Source organism: Chanos chanos, chromosome 9 (genome assembly GCF_902362185.1).
Source record: "Chanos chanos chromosome 9, fChaCha1.1, whole genome shotgun sequence".
Taxonomy (NCBI): Eukaryota; Metazoa; Chordata; class Actinopteri; order Gonorynchiformes; family Chanidae; genus Chanos; species Chanos chanos.
Window position 1 is genome coordinate 32,418,875 of NC_044503.1, and position 15,214 is coordinate 32,434,088.

Below are 15,214 nucleotides of genomic sequence, written 5' to 3' on the forward strand. Positions count from 1 at the left end.
ATGTCTGATAACAGCAACAGTGCCAATGGGAACAGTTGGACCATCCTCACGCCAGAGGTAAATTTGTGCCCCATGTGTATCTGTGTCTGTGTGCATGTGTGTTTGCGCATGCCGGTTTGAAAATCTGCATGTACTTTGTCTTTGACGTAGTCAGAAGCAGGAAGAAGATATTAATGGAAAATCTGTGATAATAAATAATAGCTGTATTTGGATTCAGAATCTGTGATTCAGAATCACAGGACATACTGAGTGCCCAGCAGTGTCCTAAATCTTCACTCTTTTACTTTCGCCCCTTTTGCAGGAGTCCGCTGTAGAGAGTGTTGGCCCACGGGCGGAGGCAGATGAAGGACATGGAGGTGAAGTCTCTTCTCCGGCAGCTCCAGAAACCCATACAGGGAGTCAGACTGCCCCAGAGAGCCTGCCGTCAGAGACAGAACCGGTGCTCCACACAGAACCAGAACCCTCCACACAAGCACAGGCAGAATTTGACACCTCCCCCGGAACAGAACACCTAGATGGGCCGTCAGAGGAGTCCCCCCAGGTTACTGCTGCAAACTGTATCTTTTCACAGCCTGGAGTATTCAACAGCATCTCTAACAATGAGCACACATTACTATTAGTCGGATTATAGTAGTAGTCGTAGAAGTGTTGTTGTTGTTGTTTTGTTGTTTGTTTGTTTTTTGAATGAAAACAAAAGTGAACCCTTTTTTATTTGTTCTATTTGTAATTGACAAAAGAAACGAATAAGAACTTAATTGTGTTGATTAAGCTAAATGCTGAATTAAACTAGATGCTGAATGCATATTTGTTTTGCAGGTGACACCACTTGAAACCACTGAGGACTCTGGTCTTCTAAACTCCGCCCATCTGCTCGAGGAGGCGGGCTACGCTAAGGGTGCGCCGGGCAGTCTGGACGAGCAGACGTCTCTGACCTCCGACCCCGGCGAGCACGGCGCATCCGCAGCCACTTCTGAGATCCCAGCCCCGCCCAGCCTGGACACTGATTCGTTCTCCGACTCATACACACACATAAGCCCCTCGCCTGAATTGTCTGCACCTCCTGGCGAAGTGACACGAGAGGAGGAGGGTCTTAGACAAGACGAGGAGGAGCCTGTGCCTGGGAAGACAGAGACGGGAGGTAAGACACACACACACACACACACACACACACAAAAAAAAATATAGAAAAATGATAGAAGAATAATTCTCAGCTGGTATGAAAGCTAATCATTCTAAAATGTTTTGATATAATGATAATTCAGCAACGTTGTCATGAACATATTTGAGTGAAACCGTTCATACGTAAATTATTTTTTTTGTATTTGTGTAATTTAGGAATGCATAGGCCTACATCTGCACATACAGATAAAAGATGAGCAAAATGAAATGTTGAAATGTTGATGTCAAGTGAAATACTGTGTCGTTTTTTTTTTTTCTCCCAGTCACACCAGTGTCTCTTGGGTTTTTCACTGCTCTTTGAGACCGCACAGAATCAGGCTTTGCCTAATGTTCCATTAACTTCATCACATCACAAAGTGTAACTTCTGACGTTTGCTTCACCATTCATGTGTTTGAGTGTGTTCTCATCTGCTTTGAGAAAAAGAGATTGTGTGTTTTGTTCATGTTTAAACTTTATTTAACAGGATAAAGTTTTGTATTTTGGGTTTGTTTTCGAAGTTCACTTTTTTGGATCATCTGGGGGTGGAGACTCGCTGGAGTGGGCGTGTATGGTACGGGTCGGGGGGGGAGTGGTCTGCATGCTGATTGACAGCTGCTGCTAGACAGCATGAGTTCTATATTACCCCCTGCTTTACTGCAGCCAAACAATGAAGCAACTCTGTATTTTAAAGTACCTACCATAATATTTCAATCATAATTACCCTGCCTCATATCTGTTGATGTACTGCCACTTGACCAGTAATAAATACCTCAGCTTCTATGGCCAGCTTTGCCTTTCAAGCCTCACAAATCATGATTTTTATCACACCTCTCCCACACCTGGTCCAAAGCTCCTTTTTAAACCTACAAGTTCATTATGACAGTCGATTATTAAGAGACACTCTTTATTTATTTATTTTCTTTGTCACGTGGATCTCGTGCAGGCTAAGAGGGCTCATAGAATCATTTTGAGGACGTCTGGGAATCCGAAATAAAGGCCGAAAAAGTGTGGGGAGATTTTTTTTGCTCTGCTGCCCAAAACCAATCGTGCAGGAAACAGCTTCATTAATTATTGAGTGACGACGGTAGTGGACTTGTTTTGAGAGCTTTGTTCCGGAAACTTACTCCCCACGTAACTGTGCAAGGTTTTGAAAATATCTGGTCTTCGTCTCAAAATGTACAGAGTTCTTTCCATTTTTTTTGTCCATTTACTTTATTTTTAAATGGCAATTCAGGTTTGCTAACTGTGTTAAAGTAAGGCGCTGAAATGAAGCCGTGAGGAGAACGGATAGATGTGGAACAAATGCAAGGGTACAGACAGGACTTATTTTATCACCACAGGGATTTTCAAAAATAGAACCAAATCTAGTCCCAGTGTAAGAACCTAGTCTCAGATCACAACTGGAAGTGCGAATGCTTGAGACTGTGAGAGAGAGAGAGAGAGGGTGCAAGAGAGAGAGAGAGAGAGAGTGTGTCATCTTAGCACACACACTCACACATGCACACATATTCGCGGATTATACAACGCGTGTAGTCTGCTTACATGCAAACTCCCCCCATGCGTACTCGCATACATCCACCGTGACTCACGCAGATAGACATACAACATGACCACACATACCATATGTTCACATGTATGAGAGCAGAACATTCCTGCTGCTGCACTAACCAGCCAGAAGAAAGTCATGATTTGGTGGTTTTATACCATGGCGGTTCCTTAACAGCCAGGGTTACAGTTACCTTTTTTTTTTTTTTTTGTATTTCAGCGTCATGTGCTGTGCACTGTGTAATCTAATTTGTTGCCCTAACTCGGCATTATGCAAATTCATAGCCTCAGTTTCATCAAGCAATTGTTACTAACCTAACTCCTTTTTAAGTGTGTGCAAAATTCATATCAGCAATGTTTTCACGTTGTCGATAATTACGACTAGATTTACGCGGATTAAAACGGATCATGAAAGTGGACGTTTTTATATATCTTTGTTACAGAAAGCCCACCAGATGTAGCGGAGGACACGGGCAGAGAAGGAGACGGTTTGAGAAGGAGAAAAGTCTCTCTCCTGGGCTCCCTCGACCAGCCGAAGAGAGGGGAAGACGAGGAGGATGAGGAAGGGGAGGAGGAAGAATTTAGGCTTCCGCAGAGAGAGGAAGAGACGGGCTTTTCTTTGAACAAGTGCATTCTGGGAGCTGTTATCCTACTGGGCCTGGGCACTATCTTCTTTTCCGGTGAGTGTTGGGGGAAGTACTCAGAAGTCGTATTAGAGTTCTTCTTTTATAACGATCTATATTTAAAAAGTGTAATTTTATCACTGTGTGTAAAGCCACACTATTTGAGGAACTGTCTGTGAGAAGCAGCCTTGAGTTACTTTAGCATCGTTACACTGCAGTTAATGCTGTAAAGACTAGTTCCTTTTGCTGCAACTAATTTGAATGAAAACACAACATGTCTAGACATAAACCTTCAGTTTATATGAATCATATTATCAAGTATGCAAACCTTTTATATATGTTAATCTGTGAATGAGTGTCCTATACCTCTACAGGCATGCCTAGTTTTTTTTTTGTTTGTTTTTTTATCACATGACCTGTCTGGTGTCCTTTTGGTATTCCAGCAACAGTGCTGTCCTTGTTGAATGTACCACGTATATAACCGAAACTTCAGCCACTAGTTAATCACACGAGTTCCTTACTGTTTAAGAGGTGATGATGGGAGGAGTCGTGGGACTGTGTGATTAGAAATATAAGTGAATGAATTTTGGAAATGTGTGGTGATTTAGTTTGATGGGCCTTTGAGACTGGGGTGTATTGTTCTACAGGTATCCTCATGGATCTGGATGAGGGTAGGTGGAGAGAGAAAAACGTGTGTGTGTGTGTGTGTGTGTGTGTGTGTGGGACACAGAGCAAAGAGCATGAGATTCAGACTCTTGATTCAAACGACACCGTAGAAACCGCAACTGTCCAGCAAATGATCTTTGTGTAAACAGTCTCTTTTTTCAGTCAGAAGATGTTGTGGGATGGAATGAGGAGGTCGCTCACCTCACCTTTTGACCTTTTGAGCTCTGACAAAGCGCTACATGTTTAATATGCGCTCTAACTGTTCAGTGGCAGATTGAGTGAATTAGGCCAGCTATAAACACTGAAAGGAAGGTTGGGGGGGGGGGGGGGGGTTTGAAAGAAAGCTGCCCACTGGGTTGGCACCTATTGCACACCTGGCTGGCCTCGAAGGGGGTCTCCGCTCTCTGTGGTACTTCTCAAGATTTCTCCTATTTTTCCCTAGCGTCTGGGTTTTTTGAGGAGTTTTTTTTCTTGCCCGCTATGCGGATCAAGTCAGGGGGTGCCACCCTGCTCTGTTTGTTGTAATCCTGCGGGCATGTAAAGCCCTTTGAGACTGTAAACAGTGATATTGGGCTTTAGATAAATTTAAACTTGAAACTTAAAACTTGAAACTTGCTGCAACACGCTTTTTGCACACAGTCAGTCGCTGGTGGAGGGTTGCTTCATGCTTACCCAGTATGCAATGCATGCTCACGCTTTAACTTGTTTGTTCTGTTTTACGTGTGCAACTTAAACGTGTTCTGTTTTACATGTATTGAATTGCTCATATGTAAGTATGCTCATTAATGTCCCTGTCTCTTATTTTTTAAAAGATTTCAACATTGTCCTGAAATGATGACGTCTGTGCTAAGATGGACTCCATTTTGTGACGTTTAGTTGTTTGTTTTGTTAATTACATATCACTGTTTGCATCATTTACTCTGTTTAAGGATAAATGTATCAAACAGACCTAGGCAGGCTCTTAAGTATATGATAATCATTGTTATACTGTTCACATGTGTTTTAACGTCAGCTTTTTGCATTAAGACTGTGGGGAATATGTGTCTTTATAGTGTATGTTATCTCTCATTTGTTATGCCTCACATGCCAAAATTGTCAGTCATTTTAATGGGAGTGATGGTTTAATGGAAGTGGTGGTTTTACTAACCGTGTTACCACGTTGTGTTGCGGTGTGAGCTTGCCAATGTTTTATCTTAAGGTTTCCTCTTTACTTATCATTACATTGTAATTTAAGTTATTAGCGTGCTATAATGTATTATAATATCTTTTGTATTCACACAGAAGGAGACATCGATGTTAAAGAGCTGAAAGATCCAGAACTACTGAAAAGTGAGGTCAGCAGATTCCCCCGCCCCCACCTGACACCAACCTTTCTCTCCCCCTCTCTCTCTCTCTCTCTCTCTCTCTCTCTTTCTTTCTGTCAGTGCACACATACCCATTAACCTCATTACTTGGCCAAATAATTTGAATGAGAACATAGTTTGGGTTTGTTTGTGTGTTTCACAGGGCTGGATTAACCCAGCTGAGCTTCCTGCTGGTCTTCAGGCTCCAGAAACACTCGATAAACTGGCGAAAGAGAACCAGCAGATTGCCGAACTACAAGCACAGCTTCAGGTGTGTGTGCGTGCGTGCGTGTGTGTGTGTGTGTGCGTGCGTGTGTGTGTGTGTGTGTGTGTGTGTGTGTGTGTGTGTGTATGTGTGTGAGAAACTTCCACAGGTTGATTCTTTTTCATTTTCATAATGACAGTGGACATCTGTGCTTAGTCACTTAGTTTATACTTTTGTACATTTTAACATTTAGAATTTTAAATGTATGCTAAGCACTGTTCCACACCACTCTGATATTCATATTATTAACAATCGGTTGCTATGGGATACAAGCCCCCATGTCCCATGAACAGAGCGTTGGCTCGTCTGTTCTGATAAATTAGACTATCCAAGTAGATTTTTGTCTTATTTTTCTGGGTCAATCTCCCTCTTTTTCATTTTCTTTTTTTAACTCAGGCACAGACAGGGGAGTTAAAAGCAGCACAACTGCAGGTAGAGGAGGGAGCGAAAGAGCGAACGAGAAGAGAGGAGTTGGAGAAAGAGAACCAGAAGATAAAAGAAGAGCTAGACAAACTACCCGTTCTTCAAAGAGAGTTGGAGAAAGAAAAGGAAAGGGTTCAGAGTGAGAGCGAGAAAGCGAAGAAAGAGCTAGAGTCTATGCCAGCCCTCCAGAAAGAGCTGGAGACCTTAAAGGCTAAAGTTACACAACTCTCACATGGCCCAGGTAACACACGTACACACACGCGCATACACACACGCACATACACACACGCATACTCCTCAGACATATTCCACACACACACACACACCCATATTCCACACAAATACTCCACACACACACACCCCCACACATTCACACACACTACATATACACACACACACACACCACCACACACACACACACCACCACACACACGCACACTCTCATACACTACACACACACACCCCCACACACGCAGGCACACTCTCATACACACACACTCTCATACACTACACGCACACACACACACACACTACACACAGATTCTGTACCAGCATGCATGCATCACTTCCACATATTAGAAGCACACAAGTGACATCAGATTTTCTAGTCAAGTACTTTCTCTTATCTCATCCAGTAGCATTGTTATTAATTTCCTCATCTCTTCCATGATTTGTATTGTCCCTTTGCAGGCAGTTTAGAGGAGCTTCAGATCACACCGTCAGGACATGCAGGGGACGTACAAGGCAGCCAGGATGGACGGCGGGGGAGAGATATAAAAGACGGCAAAAAATCATTTGAAAAGGAGAAGACAGAGAAAAAGCAGAAAAAAGGAGGGGAGACGGAGGCCAAAGTAGCAGGGAAGGAGCAAGAAGAGTGGAAAAAAGACGGGAAGAAGGGAAAGCCATGGAAGGAGAAAGGAAGCGAGAGAAAAGAAGGGAAAGACCAGAAAGATTGGAAAACTGAGAAGAGTCACCCAGACAAAGGGCAAGAATGGAGGGGCAAAGGAGAAAGGAAAGACCGGAAGGAGAAACCACAAGGAAAAGATGGCAAAGGCTGGAAGGACGGAGGAGGAAAGAAGGATTTTAATGAGATGAAGGAAGAGAAACACTTGAAAAAGGAAAAACACAGAGGATGGGATGGAGGTAAAGAGAAAGAGGGTAAGAAAAAGCCGTGGCAGGAAGAGAAGGAATGGAAGAAGGAAAAACAGGGATCAAACGGCATCAAAGATAAAAAAGAGAAGGCCGAGAAAAAGAGGGAGTGGAAAGAAAAGGAAGAGTGGAAAGGAGAGAACGACTGGAGGAAGAAAAAAGGGGATGGAAAAGATAAAGACAAAGAATGGAGGGAGAAAGGAGACAAAAAATGGAAGGAAGAGAAAGAATATCACAAAGGTAAAGATGGAAAGAAAGAATGGAAAGGGAAGGAGGAGAAGAAGTATTTGAACGAAAAAGAGAGGGAATGGTCCAAAGATGGAGTCAAGAAAAAAGACGCGTGGAAAGAGGGGAAGAAGGACGACGCCAGCTCTTACAAAGAAAGAGAGAAAAGTGAACGTCATGACAAAGGGAAAAGAAGCAAAGAAGAAAAGAAAGACTGGAATAAGAAAGAGAAACACTGGCATGGCTCCTCAGACAGATCCTCTCATCTTCACACCGAAAGGCAGAAACGTGACAAGAGCCACGGAGACTACTGGACGGAGCAGAAAGAGAGGCTACACCATCACGACGGTCCAAAACCAGGATGCAGCGGAGTGGCTGACTGTGCCCAAGCAGAGGGGCTCAACCCTGTCAGTCTCTCCGACTTCGAGGCTCTTCTCCTGGGCTACTTGAGTAAGATACAAAGCCCTATGGATCAGTCCCCCAGGAAAGAAGAACTGAGCAAGCTGGTCAAAGAGTTCTTCCCCAATGGCGTCTTTGCCCACGATCAGATACCATTTAGTGAGTTTGTGGAGGATGTAGCTGATATTTTGGAGGATATGGTTGAGGGAGAGGAAAGTGAAGAACAGGAGGATGAAATGGAGGAGTTTGAAAAAGAGGCGATTGAGAAATTTGCTCTACCGGATAGAGGAGAGAAGATAGGGGAGAAGAAGAGATGGGAGGGGAAAAAAGAAAGTAGCAGAGTGAAAGGTTGATAAGTGAAAGAGAGTGCAGGTGTACCCAGAAGATGGAAGTGATCACGTTTATGAAGTAAAAGGGATTACAATATAAGAACCGCTTGATCTGATGTGATGAAGAGCAGACGAGTCTCTGTGAAAAGAAGCGTGTGGTAAAATCGTGTATAAACATGTTCATTATTCTCACTCTCTTGCCTTGGCAAGTGGTTCTGCAGCTCACCTGCCCTCATCTTCTAATCCGCTCAGCTGTAGTATGGAAAAAGTGAATCATTCATAGACTGAGGAATGCTGGCGTTTCCATGTCGTTACAATTACTGCAAAACGAAGCACGTATCATCAGAGAGCATCAATAACGCAGTTTCTAGCCAACTTTTTGTTCATGAATTTTATGTGTGTCTTGAGTTGGTTTTGTTCTTTCCCCCCCCCCTCCCTTAGTTTTCACGTTCACCGACCCCTTGAAGTACTAATCCACTACCTACATTTTCTTTTGCTTCCTTGTCATGTAATCTGATTCAAGTTGATGTGTTTCTAGACTGTCAGAATGGCTTGTAAAGAAAGTGAAATAAGGAGAGAATCAGCATGTTGCTAAAATGTAACAAAAAAAAAAGAAGAAGAAGAAGAAGAAGGAGAAGAAAAAGATTGTGGGTGTACTGCATAGAAGACTTGTGACAATTCGTATTTGCAGAATCCTGTGAGATGTATCCATTGTAATTCTAAGAAAATACAGTTTTCTACTGAGAGTTAACTTGAACATTCACTAGTTTTGACTGGGTACTTATGACGTTCACAGCTGATCATCAGGTCGATCCTTTTCTGTAATAAATACTGTTCTAAAAAAAAACGTTTTGAAGAGAAAGAAAGAAATGCTGTAATTTTTTTTTTCCTTTTGAATAATATAGGAGTCAGACTACTGTAGCAGACACTTTTTTTTTGTCTCCACTGTTTGTTAGCAAAGCTCATTCTTTTCTGGTAAAGGACTACTTATCTGACAAACATGAGGTACTGATCTGGGGGATCTTCTTATTTATTAATGTTGTTTGAGTGGGGTTTTTTTTTTTGGTAACTAGTAATGAAATGTATTAAAAGAGAAGTGGACTCAGGGGAAGTCAGATTAAAAATCCACACTGTACAGAAAGTCCTAATATGAATGCCTATAAATTAGAATGTAAATTCTCAAGTGCTGAATGTGCTTGACACTGTGCATCAAAAATAAATATGCGTTGAAGCAAATCTCAGAAAACCAGTTTCAAAAGTCGTAAACTTGGTAAATTATAACATTTTGGGAAAAAACTAAGCAAAAAAAAAAAAACATAACTGTTTAATTTTGTCACTTTTTTGGGCAAATGGCCTAATCGTCTCTGTGTAGCAAGAAATGCGCAGTAAGCGTGGATAGATTGTTAAAGTTTTTAGATAAATGCTTCCATTGCACTGTTTGTTTTTGTTGCTAATTTTCACAACAGCTTGTGTTCACTGATGAACTTTATGTGTTCACCAAAAAAAAAAAAAAAACCACAAAACAAAGTGATCTATATGTTTCACACTTATTCAAACTAGGTCTCTTAATTTGATTGTGTCAGGGTTTACAAGCTGATAGGACATGTGTTGCTTCGAATGTTTTTCAATGTACAGTATGACCGTAGGCAATTTGATATAGATTTACAACTTTCATGTAACAAATAAATGAGGTTGCGTTTCTTTTAATGAAGGGGGATGCAATACCTATGACCTACATCATTTCATTGGTCAATAAAGGTGTGAGAAACTTTCCAGCTGCTCGAGTTCATTTGTGTGAAATGTGTCCATGTTGCTTAGTTAATGTTCGAATGTCGATATTATTTCTTGTTCTGTATCGTTCTCAAATGAGGGGTGGCTGTTACTTATGGGATTTTTATCTCTCCTGGTCCATATTTACATTTCTTACATGATCTGTTTGATTGTTACAGTCACCTCAGAGGCAGTATATTTTGTGTGCCAAGCCATTTTAAATGGCCAAAAACACCATTCTTTCAGTTCCCTTTTATTTCAGGACCTAAATTTGTAAAGGTGCAGCCAGGGGTTCCCACGGCTGTATTCGAACAGCACTGCAGACAGAATGGACAATACTGATGTTTTGGACAATCTCAAAATAGTTTATTACAATCAAATCCTACTTTAATGCTCTTTATAACTTTGCAAACCCCAAACACACAAAACAATGGCCAATTTTTTATTTAACTCATTCACTTTTTCAGTGTATACATTTGAATGAATTTACAATGAATTACGTCCTTACAGGGTTTGATTGACATACAGTACCATGAAATAGGTTGTTTCCTGTCAAGTTGTCCACCACTTTTAATACAAAAACTTGCATCTCACAACTCAGATATCACAAACAGTGTGGTGCACAGGGGGCAGGGCACTTCTGCTTTGTGTCTTTTTTTTTTTTTGCTTCATTTGTTTTTGCTTTAGAGTCTTTGAAACACAACGTCGCTGTGCTCCCTCGGAGCAAGAGGTACACTGTCTTCGAAAGGACCTGCACTGGGGATGAGTTTAGTTTTAATATACACACCATGGTGCAGCCAAAAAAGCTTTAGATAACTACAGCGTGACAAAGCGTCTGAAGTAGAGGTAGAGCAGGCGAGTTTGTGGACATTTCAACTGCATTGCCAGAACTACTGCAGTCTCTCATTATGGGTGCATCTGTGCATACGTCCATGTGTTTGTTACAATGTCTGTCTGCAAAGCTGATCATTTACCTCAGCATCTGCGATGTGGTCTCTGCTATTATTGCTCGTCAGTGCCAGATTTTTGATGAGGACATCATTTCTGACATGGATAAAGGGATTTTTCATTGTGCAAGGAATCCTGGTCTGGGACCGTATGCAGAATGTATTGTGAAGGACTTCAAAACAGATCTATCTGAGGTAGGCCCTGAGGTCAGATCACTGTGTATATATCAGCATGCCCCTGTCATTCCTTCCAATGCTTTCTCACATATCCCATCCTTGGAGTTTCTGCATATCTATGGAGGAGAAATTGAGAGGGTTCAGTCTGGAGCATTCTCTGGGCTTCCCAACCTGAGAAACCTGTGGATACTTTTCAACGATTTCACATGCAGCAATATAACAATAGAAAATGATGCGTTTACTGGTTTGGGAGGTTTGGAGGAGCTGTCACTTCAGGGATTAGTTTTGACTAATACCCCTAACGCAATATTTGGCCCTCTGTTGGGAGTAGTAAATTTAAAACTGCAGAGGATTTGTGTGGAGGACCTTAGTCAGGTTTTCTGTCGACTGTCAGATGGGATGTCTCGTCTTCTGCACCTGACCGTGAAGGATAACATGATTTCTGCTATCCGTAATAGTGGCTGTCCAGCAGGGTCTAAGACTTGGCCGGTAGCACTGCTGGCTAGGATCCAAACCTTAGATCTGACTGGAAACCCAGTCAAAATCATCCAGGCAGGTTCCCTCTCAGTTTTCCAGAACCTGTCAACCCTCTCCATGGAGTTCTTTGGTATGTGGCTAGGAAGCATTTGGGAATCGGGTATCAAGGAAATCAGTCAGCTGGAGCTGACAGGGGAAGTTATAAAAAAACAGTCTACAAATTTTAAGGACCTGTGCCATCTAATTTCTCATTTGAAACTCAAGTCCCTCCAACTCAGCTATATACAAGCACCAAGTTTATCTGAAGAAGATCTGCATGAGTGTGGAGCAAGTTTAAAGAAGCTGAGCATTTGGAACTCAAAAATAGAGAACCTCAGTCCTCAGTTCTGGATGACTGTGGTAGGAATAGAGATAGTGGATTTGGTCAACATGAGGCTGACAAATGCTTCTTTCTGTCATGCCGCAAATCTGCATGATGCACGTGGAACTATCTGGAATATAACGGCACTAAACCTGGGGAAGAATTCCCTTACGGTCATCCAGGCAAATCAGTTTCAATGCATGCCTTTACTGGAGCAGCTCATACTGAGTGATAATAAAATTGAGAAACTTGAACATATGGCTCTAAACGGTCTGTCTCGAGTACGAATTCTCAAACTTGATAACAACAAGATCAAACAGCTTAACTATTTTGATTTTGAAATCCTGTCGGCTCTGGAGATCCTACATCTGGACAACAATAATATCGAAAAAATTGAACATGGGACATTTCGGGCACAACATGAACTGCAGGAGCTAACACTTGGAAGACTGGATGTGATCTATGAGCTATTCCTCAACATGATTTTTTATGGGTTTCCAAGGAAAATGCAACGTCTCAGCATCGATGCAGGTCCAGGAACATATATTACGGTCGGAAACAGGTCTGAGATCGATGGACCCCTCACCCTGGAGCTAAATGGAGACCTGATAGAGTCTAATGACTGCGACAATGCGGTTTTTAAAGCTGTGCGAGTGCTGAAAGTCAACGGCAGTCAGTTTACATGCCGTTCTTCCTTCATGGCACCATATTACCCAAACGTGGAGTCCTTTGAACTCATGGGTAATGCCGAGAGAATAGGGATCCACTACACAGGAATCAACAAGCTACGCCATCTGAAGCGTCTTAAACTCACCAACCTAAACTTCTCAAACCACACCAATCCCAGCATGACGTTTTGGAACCTCACGAAGCTCCAGATCCTAAATCTGATCAACTGCCGTCTGAACTTCCTGATGAAAAGCATGTTTCAGAACATGTCATCGTTACAGCTGGTGAGACTGTACACGGTAACTCCTTTGATCCTGCTGGATGGAGTGTTTGAGGTTTTGCCATCCCTAAAAGCTGTTGTGTTTGCTAAGGTAGACTTCAGCTGTGATTGTGGGAATGGCTGGTTGTTGGAATGGGCAGAAAGGACACAGCGTGTGCAGGTTATGGGTCTGCCAAAGCAGCAGTGTATCTGGCATTACAAGAAACTCAACTTCCTGTCCACCATGGAGAAGCTGTGCCAGACAGATGTGCAGTACCTCTGTTACCTCAGCACTGCGGTCACAATAGCTCTGTTCATGTCCACTGCTGTGGGTTATCGCTATGCTCGCTGGCCCTGTCTGGTTCTTTTCTTCCGGCTGAGAGGATTGGTGGAGAGGAAGTTCGGAAGAAGGTTGTGGAGGAGGAGGAAGAGGAGGAGGGGGAGAGCAAGACTGGGAGATGAAGATGGAGATGAAGAAGTGAAGTTCGATGCCTTTGTGTCATTTAGCAGTCGGGATGAAGCCTGGGTGCTGGGGGAAATGGCTACGAGGTTGGAGGAGCAAGGACATCCCAGACTGAAGCTCTGTCTGCACCACCGTGATTTCGAGGTCAGTTTTAAGTGTTTCTGAGTTATATAGATCCCCAAGACAATGCTATTTTTTGTAAACTTCTAAATGGTTTCCATTCAAACGTCTTACAGGTGGGGAAAGGTATAGTAGACAACATTGCAGATTGCGTTTACAGTAGTCGGTGCACCGTGTGTGTTATCAGTCGGCGATATCTACACAGTGATTGGTGCAGCCTGGAAATGCGTGTGGCTACACACCGCCTGCTTGCTGAGCAGAACCATCGGCTTATCCTCATCTTCCTCGAACACATATCTCCCTTTGGGCTCTCTGCCTTTCACCGGTAAGCAACTCTAAAGACCACATCATCTCACAAACATTTTCTTTGTAGTTCACAGTTCTGCAACAATTGATTTTTCATTAAATATCATGAAATAATATGGTTGTTGTCCAGTTTGGCCAAACTGATGCAATCTCGCACATATCTGGACTGGCCAGAAGACGAGGGTGAGAGAGTACAGTTCTGGGATCGCCTGAGAAGAAGCATTGCAGAGGAAGTGACGGTAAGTTAGAGAGAGAAAAACTGTGTGTGTGTGTGTGTGTGTGTGTGTGTGTGTGTGTGTGTGTTTGAGACAGAGAGAATGAGAGAGAGAGAGAGAGAGAGAGAGAGAGAGGACAAGGAGTGACTGCCCCCCCAAAAAAAATTTTTTTAAAAATGTATATGTGTCTGTGTGTGTGTGTGTATATATATATATATATATATATATATATATATATCTATGCAACAAGGAGGCTAAGAAGGGTGGAAGTATAGATTTAGAGTTGGGGTAGAGTGAGGGTTAACTTTAGACTTCATCGGTTGATAATATCTAACCAGCTAGGTCTAGATTAACAGCTGCTCTGGAGGATAAAAATTAAGGAAAGAGCTACCTTAGACAACTTGCAGAGCTACCTTAGACAACTTGCATTGCGTAACACTGTTTTTTCCCTCCCTTAATAGTGATCATTTTGGCTTTACAGGATGCTCCTCAGATATGAAGTGCAAACCAGCGTCTCAATTAGATTTACTAGAGGGCACAACATGAGCAGATGTAAAGCAATCGTCAGGGGAGAATGTCCAACCCATGTCAGTGTTATTCTGTAAATATGCTTTAAAACCTGGTAGCAGGGGTTGCTGCCACATTGTACAAAACCTTTAAAAGATTTTAAAAAATATTAGAGATTCAAAAAAACTGCTTCCATTTGAGCAACACGCCACATCTGACTCAATAAACCTGAGAGCGACGTCAGTGACAAAAGCTTGAGCGGATAAATTTGTTCTAGATTGAAAAAAAAAGTGGTTTTCAGTTCCCTTTATTGTCACATCTTCAGCTAAGATTAACTGTGACTCAAGGTTTATAAAGGATTTGGCACTTCAGGTCTCTAACTCCAGTCATTTATACACTTTGAACTATCTGCTGTCTGTCATTAATAACATTCCTCCTTTAGCCTTTTCAAGTTATATTCATATGTGCAGAACAAAGTGAAATGAATCTTTTAGCCACAGTTTTGGGGGGGGGGGGGGGGGGGGGGCAGACAATAAAACATCAAATTCACCCATATAATAATGTCTCTCCAACCAAATGGAAAAGTTTTGTTAAAATTATGCAATCAATAAAATTAAAAAAAAATGGAAACATTTTCTCTGCTGCATGTTCATTTCAGAAAACCTCAGTAAAAACAATGTATATCACACTTACAAAGAGGCAGAATTAACATCAACATCTGTGTATACCAATTCTGAGAAAAGCATACATGCATTTACATACCGTATTCAGGGGAGAGGAAGTGAAACGGTTTGAGATAGTGTTAGATGAAAAAAAG

General features: G+C 42.1%; 1 protein-coding gene across 1 annotated transcript; it reads left to right on the top strand.

Annotated features, from left to right (window-relative positions):
- The first annotated feature begins 11,404 nt into the window (after nt 1-11,404).
- Nucleotides 11,405-13,923, top strand: LOC115820122 (toll-like receptor 13). The gene is made up of 3 exons (XM_030783594.1): nt 11,405-13,393; nt 13,486-13,694; nt 13,806-13,923. The coding sequence occupies exons 1-3, from the start codon at nt 11,420-11,422 to the stop codon at nt 13,921-13,923; spliced, it is 2,301 nt and encodes a 766-aa protein (XP_030639454.1). The 5' UTR covers nt 11,405-11,419.
- Nucleotides 13,924-15,214: the final 1,291 nt, after the last annotated feature.